Raw genomic sequence first — 17,667 nt, 5'->3', positions numbered from 1 at the left:
ACAAAGTGATCAAATAATTGTCAGAACTTGCAGAAAATTCAACCAAATGTGTCCTGAAACAACACCAATGAACGAGAGGAAGTTTGTAAGGTTACAAAATAATTTCCTTGACTATGGCCTTCAACATTAGCAAAACCTGTTACTTCAAATTCTTTTCCAAAAATCAACCTATACGCTTTCAATGGTAATTCATTTTTATTGAACATCAATTCTGTTTGATGAAAATAATACAGGAATAAATTATAGGCCAATGACAAACAAATTTTCTGAGGAGATGGAACTTTGGATGGATGGAATTGACTACATTATAACTAACTTGGATAATAATAATGTACTCAAACAACATTCAATCCCCACCTCTCAGATCATTTAGCAACTTCTATGCATTATAACTACAGCACTCCTGAACCTGAAGTAGATATTATCCCTACTGGCTTCCACAGAAACATATCATTCAAGAATATCCGTCAGTTGAAATCAATGTTAGATACAAAGGAATGGGATATATCCTACGATAAATCATTATCGGTCAATTTCCAGAATTTCTGTGATCAATTCAAAATGCTTTACGATGAATCATGTCAACCGATACCCAATTCGAAGACCTCACGCTCGCAAAATATATGTTTTCGCCAACTTAAGTGAATGAAAAATATTAGAAAACTATGAAACTGTCTCCTGATTATGATTTTTTTTTAAATTTTGTTCAACTGAAATTGATACTATCATTTCAAACTTGCAAATGGAATTTGTGAATTGACTTATTTATAAATTATTATAAAGACATAATTAAATGAAATATCATACGATATATGTCGATATATGTCGAGAATAGTATTGCATTTCTGGTGATTGGGAAAATATTTTACTGTTGAACTTGAGAAAGTATTGATGTTCGTTCAATACCAGAAAAAAGTTTCATTTTATCTAAATATAGTCTTAGGAGGTTATTTATTACAAAGCTGAAACTCGCTTCACTCAACTCATTTCCAAGATATTTTCTCTATCCAAACATTTACAAACTCTCGTTCTTTTCTAGCAGATGAAGTTTTCCGAGCACTTTATCAAGTTATTACATAGTTATAAGATCTTATGGAAATTGAAGTGACGGGTGGTTAATGTTTTATTCAGAAGAACTCACACCATTTGTCATATAAGATGTACGGTACGAATGAGCCAGCTGAACCTCGTGAAAAATTTAGTGTTATTTCGAAATTCTTGAATATCGTGTTTGGAGTATGCACCTCAAAATTAGAATATTCAAGTATTCTTATTTACTCTGGAAATGTGTGTTGAAGATTCAATACCGAATACATAAAATGTCCTTCATAGAAACTTCCGTTTTCTGAGTTTTTTTGTATATTTTTTCTTCGCACCTTCCAGAACTGATAATACAAATATATTTGAAAAAAGTTTGAGAGACAACACGAAGAGATTATCAAAAAATCAAGGAAGAAAATAGGAACTGTCAACTTAATGGGTATTAGGTTGTTTCAAAAGTTTTGCCCGTTTTAATGTCATGTGTTTTATGTGTTTTTGTGACTCCATATCCCAATAAATATTTATTTTACTGTATTGTGGTTTACACTGAGCCATTAATAAATGTGTTCTCTATACATTGGTACATTGGTAAATTTAAATTTGTTGCCTCTGTTCAGCTTATTGCTACATGATGTAGTTAAGCGATTTCGATAATTTTCATCTCTACAAATTCAAATTGCATCGAAGCGCTGCCAAAACATCCCGAAAATTAACCAGGCATTTGGCAATGATGGTGTTAAAGTGTTAATTAACACACCCCAGTTTTTCTATACGAAGTAAGAATTTTATGCGAACTGTAGATACAATTAGCAATCAAAAACAAATAGAATGTGGTGTCTCACAAGGTACGGTACTGGGTCTTCTGATTTTCAATTTATATCTAAATGAATTATTCAGTTTGGACAGCGTTGGGAAAATAATTGGATACGCAAACGATACTGCAATATTCTATGAAACAGACACTTGGCTTAATTTGAAAGAGAACGTAGAAACAGATTTCCACTCACTCAAAATGGTTTGACCAAAGGCTTCTGACAGTGAATCTGAAAAAAACTAATTTTATTCCTTTTAGCTGCAATCTTTCCAGTGATTGTCCATTTGAAACTCTTGATGTCGGCGAACAAGGAAAAACACTAAAAATAGATTTCCTGAGAGAAATCAAATACTTGGGCGTCTCGTAGATGGAAACTCAAGGTGGGACTTTCATATAGAATATACAATAAAAAAACTGCAAACAATGCTTCACAACTTCCGTTCCTTGAAAAATTACTAACCTCACGATGAACTTAAACAATTATATATTTCCCTAGTGGAGAGTCATTTGAGATATGATATAATACCGTGGGGATCAGCTCTGCGTGTACACAATCCCTTAGAGGTATTACATAGAAGATTCGTGAAGTTGATCATGTCAAGAAATTCGCGTTTCTCGTCAGATCTCCTGTATAAAGAGTGTGAAGTTATGGATATAAGACAATTATATAACTATTGTACAAACGTGAAGTATCATTTCAGCAAAAATAAAGCATCATTACGAAACCATGACTATAACACACGTCATCGCGACCAACTAACCTATCCTACTGTTAAAAAATCAATTTCACAAGGAGCATATTCTCTCATGGCAACTAAATTATATAACTATATAAACTGTACCTGATAAAATAAAAAAATCTTATTTCAAACCAATATTCAAAAAAAAATAAGAAAACAGATTCTCGAAAAGGATAGACAATTTTTTTTAAATCTGTCAGAGTGAAATAAGTTAGTTTTAGTCAAATTTATCCATATTGCCTAAGATTTTATCTATTTGTACATCAATATTTTATTCTTATAGAACGTGTAATATTTGTCCAAAGTTTTATCTATTTTTCTTATTTTCTTTGTCTAATATTTAATCGGCTTATTTTAATCCAAGCCGAAATATAATTTGTTCAACACCAAATTTATAAAATTCAATAAAATGTTTCGTAGTTTCTACTCCATGAAAGCCGTACTTTCTTTTACAAATATTTATATAGTGACATATTCTTTATAACTTTTTGTGAAACAAGAGCTCTGCTCTTATCGCCAAATCACATTGTTCACATATTTTGTTTTATTTTTACTGTAATATGTATACGTTGTTAAAATTATTATTTTTTATTTTTTTTACCGAAGTATGCGCTGGTCAGGCCCTATCCCTCGAAGCCCCGATACATTGAGGAAGCCCCGATACATTGAGGAGGGCGCGCCAGCATTATCAACCAACTACCACTCCCCACACCGTGGGGCAAGTGATCATTGGATCCGATGATCGTGTGCCCTGAGCAAGCGAAGTGAGCCAAGAATGACAGCCTTCTGCATCTATCCGGCTAATATTTCTGCCTTAGTGCGGCAAGCCGGTATGATTTTATGATTCGAGAGTAAAAATGGCATCATTCCACCAATCACTCCAATAATCAGAACAACCATCTTGGCAGAGTGATCTGGATAGAGTCTGCGGAGTTCGAAGACAAAATCTCGATATTTTATCCACTTTTCCTCCTCTTTTCTGACGATATTCGTCTCGCCAGGAGCTGAAAACTTCACGACAAATATCGTTTTGCTCTGGCGGTCGAGAAGGACTACATTAGGCTTATTAACTCGAGCCTGAGGGTGGGAAACGAATAGTTCCAATAAACTCGGTATTTCTCGTTCCCCACAACGGATTCAATATCCCCCGGAGCAACACCGGGCAACACCGATATCTCGTCAATACCGTGAAAGTGCCGTAAATGATAATATAGCACTCTTAGGGCCGCGTTATGTCGATGGATATAGGCCGAGATCGCATATGCTGGACATTCTGATAGCAAGTGCATTAGGGTCTCAGGCGCCTCCGGCAGGCCCTACACCTTATGTTAGAAACCTCTATATCCATCACGCGACTGCGATAGACTAAGGTGTTGAAAACACCATCCTGGCAAGCCATGATGAACCCCTCAGTTTCCGACCTCAGCCCACTTGACCTGAGAAAAGCGAACGTCAGGCGCTTTGATAAGCCAAGGTCTCCAATGTTATTGAAAAAGACCCCAAGCAGTGGCTTATCTTTGTGTTTCCGCAGAAGTGAGGTGATCTCTGCGGCTTTTATCTGAGCTTTTTGCTGAACGGGTTCCAACTTGGTGACAGAGTTGTGGTCACCTCGTTCAGTGCCGAAAACTAAACCGAGTTCATCAGCTGCTCGGGCAGCTGCCCTGAAGAGAAATGCTCCAATTCCTGCTCTCTCATGGTCACGGACCATGCGAGAGCAGGAGGATCCGAACTCCGAATTATAACTATTATTATTATTAATAGTGTTGATGTATGCACTATTCAACGTTAGTTTGTAAAATTTCGTTCCGAAGATTTTAGCCTCGATGATGAGCCCCGAAGTGGTCGGCCTACAGTAATCGAGAACGAGGATTTGAGGATCCTGGCCGAGACTGACCCATCACAAACGGTGTCTGGAGAAAAACGTTTTGGAAAGGTCAAAATCCCGAAAAATGGGTGTACCACGATTTGGACGATCAAGAGGAATTGTAACGTTTCAAAGTCTGTTCTCCTTTGCTTTCACGCAACCAAACCAATCTTGGGATCGCCACGTGTGAATAAAAGTGGATCCTCTATGAAAACAGGAGACGTTCAAGACAGTGGTTAGACACCGATGAGCCACCAAACTCACCAAAAACATACCGAAAAATAATAATGGTTACTGTATGGCGGTCAGTGGTCAGTCTGACTCACTATAACTTTCTACAACCGAGCCAAATCTATTGAGAGTAAATAGACGAAATGTGCCGAAAATTGTGTCAGCAGCAGTTAACACTAGGCAACAGAAGAGATCCGAGTCTGCTCCAAGACAACTTTCTTCATATTTAAACCTTCGCCCAATCAGAGCCAGGCAGAAAATTACCTTCGTCGACTTCATCGAATCCCGAGCACATAGTTTTTATGCTGACGAAATTAATCGACTAGTGTTACCTAGGCAAAAGTGCACTGATATATTTCGATTGATTTTAATAAGTTTCCACTGAGATATTACAGTTTGAAGTAGACAGATAAGTACAAATAGAACGGTTGATAGAATTAGAAGCTTTAGCGTGGAATTAGTCCAATGTCCTATTTTCCCTTTCAAGTGTATTTGTATCTCATACAGAATTTGAACAGGTGCATATCCTATTCGCAAAATTATTCAACATAGCACTCCAATATGCAAAAAGAAATATTATTAGGGGAACTATACCAACAAGATATGAAAGAGTAGTGACTCGTTCTAACAATATTATTATAATAACAAATGAAGGAAAGTAATGAATGGGCAAATTACAAAAATAAAGAGAATTGGCAAAAATTTGGTAAACAGAATAATGAGAGTGAAATACAAGAAATTTGAAAAAGTATCTGATACGAAAGATGCTGGACAGAAGAAGTGGCACCAGGAGGAAAAAGAAATATAGTATTGCAATATGTACACCCTCAACATTCACTTATAGTCACAAGAAATGCATTAGGGAGTGATACCAACTAAATAGACCCATCAAATCCAAACCATGAAATAATCCAACCACATGATTTTCAGATCATCAGTTCTGTTAATCCGTTAATTCAACCGACACACAATTATCCAAAACAGAAAACTGCTCATTCAAAAAACAATCAGACATAGAAACAGAATTTACACTAATGTCCATAACCCCCAAAAGTAACCTCAAGCATAAAGCGGATCATATCATCGAAAATAGTATTTCAAATTCACAAAAACAAGATTCCGAACAGATAACACTAACGTCAATGAACCAGAATTTCCAGAACCACGATATCACGTTCACAAAAGCATACAAAGCTAACAGAGTCATCGCATTCCTAATGCCATTTACAATTGCAAAACTTATGATTTCGTACAATACAGTAATGAAAAGATGGGTACATGAAAGATATCAATATGAATATTTCTAGTTCGGAAGGTGCTTTATTCAAAGCTTTTGCAGAAGTTATCAAGGAATAGTGGTCAGAAAATTCATTTGATAGAGCAGTGAACACAGTCTCCTTAAAAAGTCAGATTCAGAGTTTTGCCCCTCGATTCATCGGTCATGCGCATCAAAACGCCCAGGAGTTCCTTCGTTATCTTTTAGAAGGTTTACATGATGACGTTAATAGAATTATTGAGAAACCTATACCGACCTTAACGGAGATTAACGAAAAAATTGAGCGACAGCGAATAAGCACAAAAGTCATGGCTGATTTATTTGAGTACTCTAAGATTGTAGATAATTTCGTTCGTCAATCAAAATCCACGATGAAGTGCACACACACATTGTGGACACTCATCCGCAACCTTCGATCCTTTCTGGAATTTGTCACTACCCATACCAGAAAAAAATAACCAATTGAGTTTATCACAGTGCTCGGATTTCTTCACAAGAGAGGAAACTTTGGATGGACATGTAAAACCGACGTGTTCAAGTTGCAAAGAAAGAAGAAAATGCACAAAGTCTCTATCGATCCATAAGTTTCAGAAGATTTTCTCTAACAGAAAGATTTAGAGGCAAGTTAAATGTTGCCATCGATGTTGCCTCTAGATGGATTAGATATGAACAATTATGCAGCAGATAATGTGACTCCTTGTCGCTATAATCTTTATGCACTTTCGAATCACAGCGGGTCTACCTACAGCGGACATTATACAGCATTCTACAGTAATCCGTATAATGGCACGTGGCACGAATACAATGATTCACATGTGTCACCAATTTCACCAAAATCGCTTGTGAGTGGAGATGCATACATCCTCATTTATGAAAAGGAGGAAACGAGTTCGCACCTTTGAGCGTTTTGTAAAGTTATTTTTGGACTCTTCATTTTAATGTTATGTATTATCTAGTTAAATGTTTATAATTTTATTGATAAATATTTATACATATGTTGATCTTCTGCATTCTATGTAGAATAAATTGAATATCCAGTAATTTTGTAAATTTACCAGAAGACACCACCAAAAATCCAAAGTCATGATAAAAAATTCCATTTCCTCATCAAAGGTGAACATATATCTAGATATATTATATCTCACCCACATATTTCGCAACTTCATGAACATCAGTCCATCAGACTAATAATATAGTTCCTAACAGCACCATTGTATAAAATTTGTGCATTCCTGGTGGATACCGTTGAATACTACAGAAATTTCGTTTCTTCTTCCTGTACCCAGAACTGATTAGAAACCCATTAGAAACATCCCCAATATTCAACATCCACCTAATTCTAAAAGTGTTTTGTTCGATGTGACAATTTCATTCCCAAACGCTCCTTCATTGCAGTGCTAGATAAGAATCAAACTAACCCTTCACTTCATTCAAATATCCTCAGTTCTATCCGCAAATATTAACCAGAATTATTTTGAATTCAATAGCACCATATATAACAACAAAAATGGCCTTTTAATGGGTAATCCTCTAAGCCCTTACTACCCGACATTTTTAAGGACGACTAAGAAAAAACTATTCGCTGACTCTCAACTTCCAGAAAATTCATTTATGGAAACAGATGTATGAACAACATTTCAGCCTGTTTCACAGGTACACATTGACAACCACACTCATTTTCCCAATACATCAATCCCATTTATCATAGCATTGAATTTACAATAAGAATTTCTATACCGCTTTAATGAAGTCAGTTCTCTATATCAAAAACGGTCATTCATTTGGTCATGCTCTACAAATCGATTTGTTTATGGGACAGAAAAATAAAAATAATCAATACAAGAATTAATGACTTCGAACCCTAATTCTACAATTGGAGATTGATCCAACGTTCACCGTCTCATGAACCCTCGAATTTACACAGAATGACAATAAAGACCTTTTTTAATATAAAAAACTGAATTCAAAAGCACTACAGGAATTCATTACCATTACATATAGAAGTCACTACGAGTACTTGAAAAATGAAAATGTTTAGTATTTTTCTGTCCCACAATTATTTTTGTACAGCATTTGGTTAGTAATTAGTATCTAAATTTATAGCCGTACAAAAATCTGGACAGGGTGAGGGTAAAACATAAAAGATCTGTCTGAATATGTATCTGTAGAGTAGGGAGGGTGAGTGTAAATCCACAGCACTTAGGCCACATATAACCCATTGTACATCCTCCCGAGGAGTTGCCCTCCTAGGTCATCGTCCATGATGTCTTTTCCAAGAAGATGGACAGGTCACTAGGAGACATCTCCTTTATATTGGCAGGTATAGGCCAAGACTCGCCGAACACACACTCTCTTTGGCAACCTTTAGGTGTCTCACGGAGCTTTCCTGCAGGGGCAGCCGATTTCTTGTCTTTATTCAAAGCGGAGCTCTTGGCGCCCGCCGCAGGAAGTGCCCTTGCTGTTAGAGGTTGAGTGGGGGAGGAGGAAGATGTACTTATAGTTGCTGCCACTCCTGCCTCCTTCGCTCTCTTTCTCCTTTTATTACATCACGAGGTGATCTGCTATGTCCAGCTTCATTCCAAACGGTAGACTGGGGCGGACATTTCTGTTCATCCCCAGCCACCGCCTTAGATTGAGGTGAGCACTTCTGTCCAGCTTCGGGATTGGTTTTTGTTTTTGTTGTTTCTGTTTTGCCGTTTGTTTTATTCATGTGTATTCCCACGAGTATCAAGAGAAGAGTTGGTCACTTCTGGCAGAGTCCCGCATCACCAGAGGGAGGCTGATTACAATGAGGTTTCGCCCAGTTCCCCAAAGGGATCGTTTGTAACCGCATATCACCCTGCGGCCATTCAGCTGTCGGCACGATTCCTCACACCTTAGCTTGGGTAGGCTGGTCCACGATGGCATGTTTTGCTAAGGCTTTTGGGGAGTTTTAGTTCCTCTCACCCTACTTATTTCTGCCACTGACCAGGAGTCCGACGACCTCGTCCGTAAGGCCATATTGGCTTCCCGGACAGGGCCTCCAGTCCCCTGGCCGTTCACCTATCCGCCACCTGGAGACGCGCCCGATAGGTAGCCCAATCCATGGGATAGAAGATCTACATTTGTATTCTTGGATCATGTGGGACGAATTGTATGGTACGCCAACAGAATGCTCGGTTTGAAAATGAGAGATGGCAAGGATCTCAAGAACATGGAAAATAAATTACTTTTCATAACCTATGTTCGTTCAGAATTAAAAAATAGCATATACCTAACTGTGGAATCCTATATATGTTACTCATTCAGCTTTCAGTGAAATAATTCAGCAAAGTTTATCTATATCAAACTGTTTGTTATATATCCTGAATAGAGGAAAATCTTCACAGTCATTTACTTGAAGAATTTCAGTTTGATAGTTTGAGTACCAGACGAATCATTCTAACAGTAACATTTCCATTTAATCTCATTCATAAAAACATTGATGGTCCATATCTCTATAACAGAAAAATTAAGGCATGTATACTCTTCCATCTGTGCGAAGCCGGCTCTGGTTGTTATTCATAAATGAAATTCAAAGCCAGTGTCGAATCTCCTCTAGATTTAGTGGGAATGATTTTATCAAAGCAGAATCAGATTGTGACTAAAACAGATGCAACATGAAAATTGGCTGTTTCTCTGGTAGAGTTTTAACGTCGATATTCACAACCTGCATATGAGCTTCTTCGTACAACTTTGAAGATTTCAGAGATGTGCAATAAGTATTTTCTATAATTAATTTCAAGATGAGCTTACGCTCAGGCATGCATAGATAATGAGTCAAAAGAGCTTGTATTATAGCAACCCACAACGGCTTACTTCAATATCAACATTTACTCTTTGACGTAGTTTGTAGATGCGTAATATTCTAGGATATAGTGGAATTTTGTGGGATACATTATTTCCATTTACGATATTCTGTTATATGGAAAACAGGATAGAGCATAATGCACCACTACAGAAGTTGGTTTCATATTGAAAAGTTGCCAATTGGTCGAAAAAGTAATGCTTGAGTTGAGTAATAGATAGGGAGATTTTATTCATATTGCAAGATGGAATTGAGGAAATAAAAACCGAATCGCTCAGAGACCCCAAAGTTTATTATATTTAAGAAGGACTACTTTAAATATGACAAAATATAAATTGATGAATAAGTTAATATTTTTGAGAAAAATTAAATTTTATCGTATTTTTTAAACAGACCTCGTACATCTGACAATGGGTAAGTTTCCTTTGCATCCAACGACTCTTCCCCTCAACCGTCTCCAACTAAACTAGAATGTTCATGTGTTCAAAATAGGAAAAGCATGTTAGTCGTCTGTTTATCTTTAGAGTAACCACTAATATCATTATTATTATGACTATTATATTTGAGAACTCCAATAATATCCATAACTTCATCATTGATTCTCTGTATTTCAGTGGGTCCATAATTATTTTTTGAAAGTGGGAAAGTTTTTGATTATCGATTTATTAAAAAATATCACTCTGCAATATCACCTGAAATCCAGATAATGCTTATAAGAAAACAAGCAAAATTTTGCATTGTAGTTAGTTTGTTAATAGCAGGTGGCCATTAAACCAAAGAATCATATGTTATCATGGGTTCAACCACCTTCGAATGTAACTAATATACCTCCAAATAAGGAAAAATATATTTTACGAAGATAACAGGTCAACAATATTATTTCAAAACGCTAAAAGAAAAATCATCTCAAGTATCTCAAAGATGCGAACTCGTTTCCTCCTTTTCATGAAAAGAACGTATGTTTCTCCATTCACATGCGATTTTGGTGAAATTGGCGACACGTTTGAATCATTGTATTCATGCCACGTTCCAGTGTAGGAATGTCTGCAGTATGCTGAGTAATGTCCGCTGTACGTAAATCCACTGTGATTCGAAAGTGCATATAGATTATAACGAGAAGAAGTTATATTGTCTGCTACACAATTGCTCATATCTAATCCATCTAGAGGAAATTCGATGCAACATTCAACTTGCCTCTAAATCTTTCCGTTAGAGAAAATCTTTCAAAATGAATTACTGAAGTACGATGGAATTTATGGATTGATAAAGCACTTTCTTCTTTTGTTGCAACTTAGACACGTCATATTTTCATATCCATCCAAAGTTTCCTCTCCTGTGATGGAATCCAAGGCCAACTCTTTGTGATATGGGGAGTGACAAATCCTAAAACGGATCGAAGGTTACTGATGAGGGTCCACAGTGTGTGCCCTTCATCATGGATTTCAATTGACGAACGAAAGTATCTACAATCTTAGAGTTATTTATACTCAAATATCTCAGCCACGACTATTGTGCTTTTACGCTGTCGCTCAATTTTTCGTCAATCTCCGTTAGGATTGGTTTAGGTTTCTCATTATTTCTACTAACGTCGTCAGGTAAACTTTCCAAAAGATAACGAAGGAACTCCTGGAGGTCTTGATGCGCATGACCCATGAATCGAGGGGCAAAACTCTAAATCTGACTTTTCAAGAATACTGTTCACTACATCAGATAAATCTCCTTACCACAATTCATAGATACCTTTGCAAAAGCTATGATAGAAGCACCCTCCATACTATAAATAGTAGTATTGATATATTTCATGTTTTCATCCTTTTTTAAATATTCCAGTAACCATCTCGTGTTTGATAAACTTTAGATTACTAACCTATCGCACAGCCTATTACTTCATATCCATTATGGGGTTGAAATGGACACAAATATGTCTTGGCACAATCATGTCGGTAGAAATGCAAAGGCTGCTTCTCGAAAGCTTGGAACACTGTTCCGAACCAGAAAACTGTACACACCTCAGCAAATTTTGATGCTTTATAGAGCTCAGATCAGACCTTCTTTGGAGAATTGTCGTCATATATGGAGCTCTGTTCCCAAATATACCCTGCAGTTGCTGGATTCCATCTAGAAAAGAGCCATCCGCCTGATTGGAGACACGAAAATCACGTGCAACCTTGATAGTCTGGAACATCGAAGAAAGGTTTGAGATTTGTCTCTCTTCTATAGATACTTTCACGGGAGGTGTTTTTTCAACCAGTACTGTCCCCCAAATACCAGATGTTCAACACTCGCTCTTGTTCCCAAACACAAAAATTGCAACACTCTTCTGAAGAAAAGGGTGATTTTTCTCAAAAGAACAGTACAACACTCACAAAGAGTGTTGTGATTCTGGTGTTCGGTAACGGTACTTGTTTTTTTGAAGATGGTTGACAATGTTTCGTGGTGTATTTCATCAGTTTGGACTTCCATTGTCTAATATAATATAAATTGATTTGAAATTCCTGAAAGGATAAAAGATAAGAAGGATTGGGTCCAAGTATAACATCAGGACCTGCTTCAGATCTGGGAACACTATCCGTAGCTGTCTCACGAAAACTAGGTCACCAAACGCGGACTGCGATTCCAAGAATTGCATTTACCGGATACCCTGCTATTCATACATCGGTGAAAGTAAGAGGCCATTGAAAGTTTACATTGTTGAGCACAAGACACACACAGCGAGGAGAAACTAGCAAATCCGGAATAGCAGAGCATGTTTGGACTCATCAACATAACATCAAGTGGGCTCAAGCTGAAATCATTCCCAAAGAGGAACACTGGTTTAGAAAAAAATTCAAAGAAGCCGCGTATATGTTGTCCAACAACGCATTTAGTCAAGCTAGCGTGGAGATACGTAACATATGGAAACCTCTAATCAAGCGAAAAACGAACAACTCCCGCTAAACGGTCAACTCCTGCTAAAACCAATGAAGCGGAGAGAAGAAAGACGGGATAGGTGAAAGCACTCGAATGACCTATAAATAGTCAAATGTCGGAGGAATAAGTCCAGTTATTACCCGAAGACGATTGTGGATACTAACAATCAAAACGTCGTGACGTAAATTGGTTTGGAATCATTTAATTTTTATTTTTCATTTTTTGTTAATAATATTTTCATTTTTTGATTTTCAGCTTTAATTAACATTTCAATATTTTTTTGGTTGTTGCCTGTATGTTATTTCTTTGTAGTTTTCAGTTTTTTGTTTAACGAAGTTGTTATTTTCGGTTAATCTTTTATCTTTTATCTTTCAGTTAATCAATTTATATCATATCAGACAAAGAAAGTCCGAACTGATGAAATGTACTTGTTTTTGATGTATTCTATGCCAGAGGCTCCAGTTCCATCTTTTATAATGTGTGATAGGTATTTCTGATAATAAGAAATTTTCCCATTCGTAAAACCATCAAAATTTATCACGCCTTTTTCAATTCATATTTTTTTTTGTTTCAGACAAAAGCGCACCTGGATGTATTAGCTGATGCGCTACTTCGGTGGGCCCGCGGGCGCTAATTTCTCGACGATTCTCGAGGCGATCAAGGGAGTGTCCAAAGTCAGGTCCGCCCGCCCCCATGACCGTCATAATTTGTCCCTCCGCCCACTGATTAGCGTATACTTCAGAGAGCAAAAAGACTTTGCTGGCAGCAGTTACCGTAGCAGACCTAGTAGATGTACCATTCTTCGATTTCCTCTTCAATTTGACCCGATTCCAACTGTTCAGGACTGCCGCTGGCGTGTAGATCATTCCCAATAAGCATTCCGAGTTGAAAACAAAAGTCTATAGTCTAGAGAAACTCCTGAGGAAGAAGGCCTCATTTCGAATTGTTTGTTTTTGATTCAATACAGAACTGGTGCTCTGTAGTGTGGATCCTTCTCCAAAACGATTTCTTCGACAGTAGTTAGACAACAATCAGATCGTGAAATAGACCTGTTTCAAGAATATTGTTTCTGACTACTTTTCCATTCAACCTAATTGTAATATCAACTAGAAATATTTGTTATCTCACATTTGTTATATTATATGGATGTTAATATTGTTACATAATGTTTTAAATTAAGGCTGGTAAGATTCAATTTGACTTGCTTGTGATCAGATGTTTTGAGCAGGTATCCAATTTTCTCAAATTTCAAACTGCACCTTATTAGTCAATACATACAAAAAGAAAAAAGTAAAAAAATAATTGATGTTGCATTGTCTAAAAATGAAATGCTTTCGATGTATATTTATAGTGCACTTCGTCAAAAATATGGAATTTGACAAATTTGGAATAGTTGTTGATACTGAGACTAAGCTCAAAGGAGGCTGGACCATGGTCTGAAATTATTAGAGAAAAGATATCGCTTTGATTTAGAGAGGATGGAATATTCGACTTTTGTCAATTTCTGGTTCCGATAATGATGATTTTTCATCCTGAGCCACCGGACCCTTCTGTTGACATATATGCGGTTTGCTACAGTTTCAAACAATGGTTATTTTGAGAGTTTCACTTATCATCAACAACGTTGTTCTTGAAATGTGAATGTTTTTCTTTTCGTCATTTGAATTTTAAATATGACGTGACCCTTGCATCAGTATGCTCAGTGGGAACTGCGAAAAGAGATATATTACTACTCTAAATCATCTTCTCCATAGCGAAGTTGGTTGCATTTTTTAAATTTCAATGGGAAATGAAAACACATTCATTAGAGACTGTGCGAGTCAGAGATGAATCCTATGATATTGTTTTATATGTGGTATTAGAATTTTGTTTCAGCCCTATACAGATGACTGATTCGTAATGTTCGAAGTTCCTCATTGATTAGTATACTATTTTAATAGTTTTTCTTGTCTCAGAAGAATCGAAACCACCGGCCTACTTTATAATTCAGCCAACCACAGCACAAAAACATATAGTTGAAAGAAATTACCACATCACCTACAGTAGCGAAACATTTCCAAATTCTTTATCATTCGTGTAAATGGCAGGATGATATAGGAGAGTTGGGAATCGATTTGAATTAGGTATAAATTTCCATGTCTGTTGACCTCATTTCCTAGAAGCTTCCGATCCTGTCTGAAAACAAGGAATGGGGCCAGAAGTGACTGGCCCCGAGTAATATTAATTCATTTCCTTTCAAGAAGATTTTGAAGTTTGAGTTGTTATTCACTTACGGATACTTTCAATTCTGGGTGTGATTTAAATGTAAGCCTAACTCTTAAGTAAGCAGATTAGGTATGCATTGAGAGGATACTCTCATTTCGAATTGTTATACTTGTGTGAATAACCGTAACAACAAAAACCGAAATATTTTTTGAAATATGCATAAGTCAGCACTGCACCGGAAAGGTTCGAAAATATAGATAATAAATATAATGAGAATTTGAAAATTTTATTTTTTCACGGATTCCTCGATGACGCTTACACCTACCTCAATATTTGGACATAAAAATGGATTCCACTGTAATTTCAAACAAGAATGTCTATATTTTCATTAAAAAAAATTGATAAGGGTTGGTAATACATATTTGCATAAACAAATATTTTGGGGAAAACTGACGTTAACGAGCAGTAAAGTATTCATTACATGGTTTCTCATGGTTCAACTTTCAGACCATGAAATTAATTTTCGAGTCGAAATAGTGAAATTAGATACTTAGTAAACTTCAAGACTCAAGAGACTCCCGAATGGCAAGGACTATCAATAGTCATCTCTGGAAAATCAGTAAAAGTGTAATATCTTTCAACTATTGAGATGAGAAAAATCAGCTCTATCTGAATAAACTGAATTGAATGAAATCAGGCTTGAGTTTATTATTCTCAGGGTCAGTAGGGGATGAACTCTAGAATTCCCTTATTATTTTTCCAAAGCTTGCTAGAATGAAGTTTGGAATCAATTAGATTATACCCATGAATGTTATGACTTCTCCAGAGCTAAATATTTGTTCCTGACTCCTGATAACTTTAACGAAGCACACTGCACTTGCACTACTTGCACCAAGATCTCTCAATTATTTATGGAAAAGACAAAATTTCTATTGAGGTAACGTAGGTTATTCTCAGTCGAGTTTTCAATGTGATATATAAAATTAAACTTCTGCCATACAGGGCTAGAGTGTTTTTCTTTCGTCTCTTCACACGGCGCTGGGTAGACTCCTTAAATCAACAACCAGTGACATGAGGTAATGTTCTAGTCAATTCTAGTCAATATTTCAAGCGATTTTTCCAAATGAATTGAACCGAAGTAATAACGTGAATATCAAAGTGTAACTTATGCAATAAAGCCGTAATGTGACTCGGAAAGATACTCCTGGTTCCTGAGAAAAGAGACACAATCACCAGCTGCAAAATAACGGACCAGGCCTACTTTCCGCGCACACTTTTATATATTATTTTTTAGTGTATAGGATTGTTTCAGAGTTCCTCAATCACATGTTGTTTTCGAGGAACTCCAAAACGCACAGTTCTTAAGGAGTCAATCTCAAAAGCAAACCTGCACTCTACTGAAAGTAAAAATAATGTGAAAAATATATTCTAATAATCTATAAATATAAATATATTTATTTTCTACGTGTTTAGTTCTAATGATGATAATTGTTCATATAAATGTTTACAAAAACAATGCACTGATATTATCTCTGAATTCTAGTATTTTCATTATTAATGTCATATTGCACCAACGCACAAACAACGGAAACTTTTCGAAAAATATCTTTGAGAAACTTTGAACTAGATAGTATTTCTAACTTAAGTTCATAGATGAAGACCGCTCTTCATTTTTATATTCACTGATAGTTTGAGAGACACCAGACGTGTTGAGTTTTTTTATTTCGATCCAAAAACTCCCATGAAATGAAAAAAAATCAGAATTGATGTAACTTTATGAGGAAAACTGAAAAATGTTTCGGTTAACAAAGATATTTCCACTCCAACCTAACCGAAATTACTTTTTGAAAAAATGGTTCTCTTTGTTTTGATCAGAAATTAACCAATTTTTTCGGCCAACAAGATTATTTTTCGGGAAATTTCCGTTTCCAAGCACACTAGTTAGAATCAATGTCACCGCCAAAATCCCCAACTCCCATTCCAGAATCCTGGTTTCGCCGTTAATCCAAACCAATGACACACTTTCAAAGATGCAAATCATCGTGGCAAACATGGATAAATAGTTGTACCCTGACGGCCTAAATATTTTTATAACTAGATTTGTTGACTGATCAATAAGCTTGTTAATAGTTTATCAGATATTGGCTCGTCTATAGATGTTGCTTGATTTGCATCTTTCGAGAAGTCCTTTTCTTTGCTCAGCTGTGTAGGAACCACTCTGAGAAGTGGTGTTTTGTTCTCAATACCCTGCTTGTGGGTGGATCACATCTGAGAATTCGGCCATTTCAACGAACTAAACCGACACAGCTGGGCTGGAAAGTTACTATTTGTAAATGTGAATATTTTAATATAGCGTAAATATACGAAATGTAAAATAAAAATACTGAAGGTGCGCTAAGAACGTTGAACAGTGTTCACTTGACATCTCTAAGAGTATGGGGTAACAACTACTATCTATCCTGATACCTATAATATTATAAGCAGTAAATCTCAATATTCTGAATGTACAATAAATGCATCAGCCAATAAAATGGTATTACAAACCAATGACTTTTTCTATGAACTTCACTATGGGACACCGTTTTCTGTAGATTTGGCAAAAGGTAAGTATGACGAAACATTTCAATAAAAAATAGTTGTTTTGTGAAAGGTATTTTCAGGTTCATTTGGCCGTGGTCTATATGTTTTTATGCTTGACGTTTCGTCTACTACTGCAGTAGAGGCGATGTGGTAACGGTCGTAGTGCCCGAGTTGTTGCTC

General features: G+C 36.4%; 1 protein-coding gene across 1 annotated transcript in view; it reads left to right on the top strand.

The window, feature by feature from the left end:
- Positions 1-17,445, top strand: part of LOC111505266 (uncharacterized) — a 347,102-nt gene extending 329,657 nt beyond the window's left edge. The window contains exon 3 of the mRNA XM_074174294.1: positions 13,277-17,445. Coding sequence (XP_074030395.1) covers positions 13,277-13,336 — 60 coding nt within the window. The 3' untranslated portion in view covers positions 13,337-17,445. The remainder of the gene's footprint in view (positions 1-13,276) is intronic.
- Positions 17,446-17,667: the final 222 nt, after the last annotated feature.

This window comes from Leptinotarsa decemlineata, unplaced genomic scaffold, assembly GCF_025532065.1.
Source record: "Leptinotarsa decemlineata unplaced genomic scaffold, Ldec_3_MD MMD2_tig00000576_RagTag_RagTag, whole genome shotgun sequence".
Lineage (NCBI taxonomy): Eukaryota > Metazoa > Arthropoda > Insecta > Coleoptera > Chrysomelidae > Leptinotarsa > Leptinotarsa decemlineata.
The sequence above is the reverse complement of the archived record's forward strand: the minus strand, read 5'-3'. Positions and strand labels throughout refer to the sequence as shown.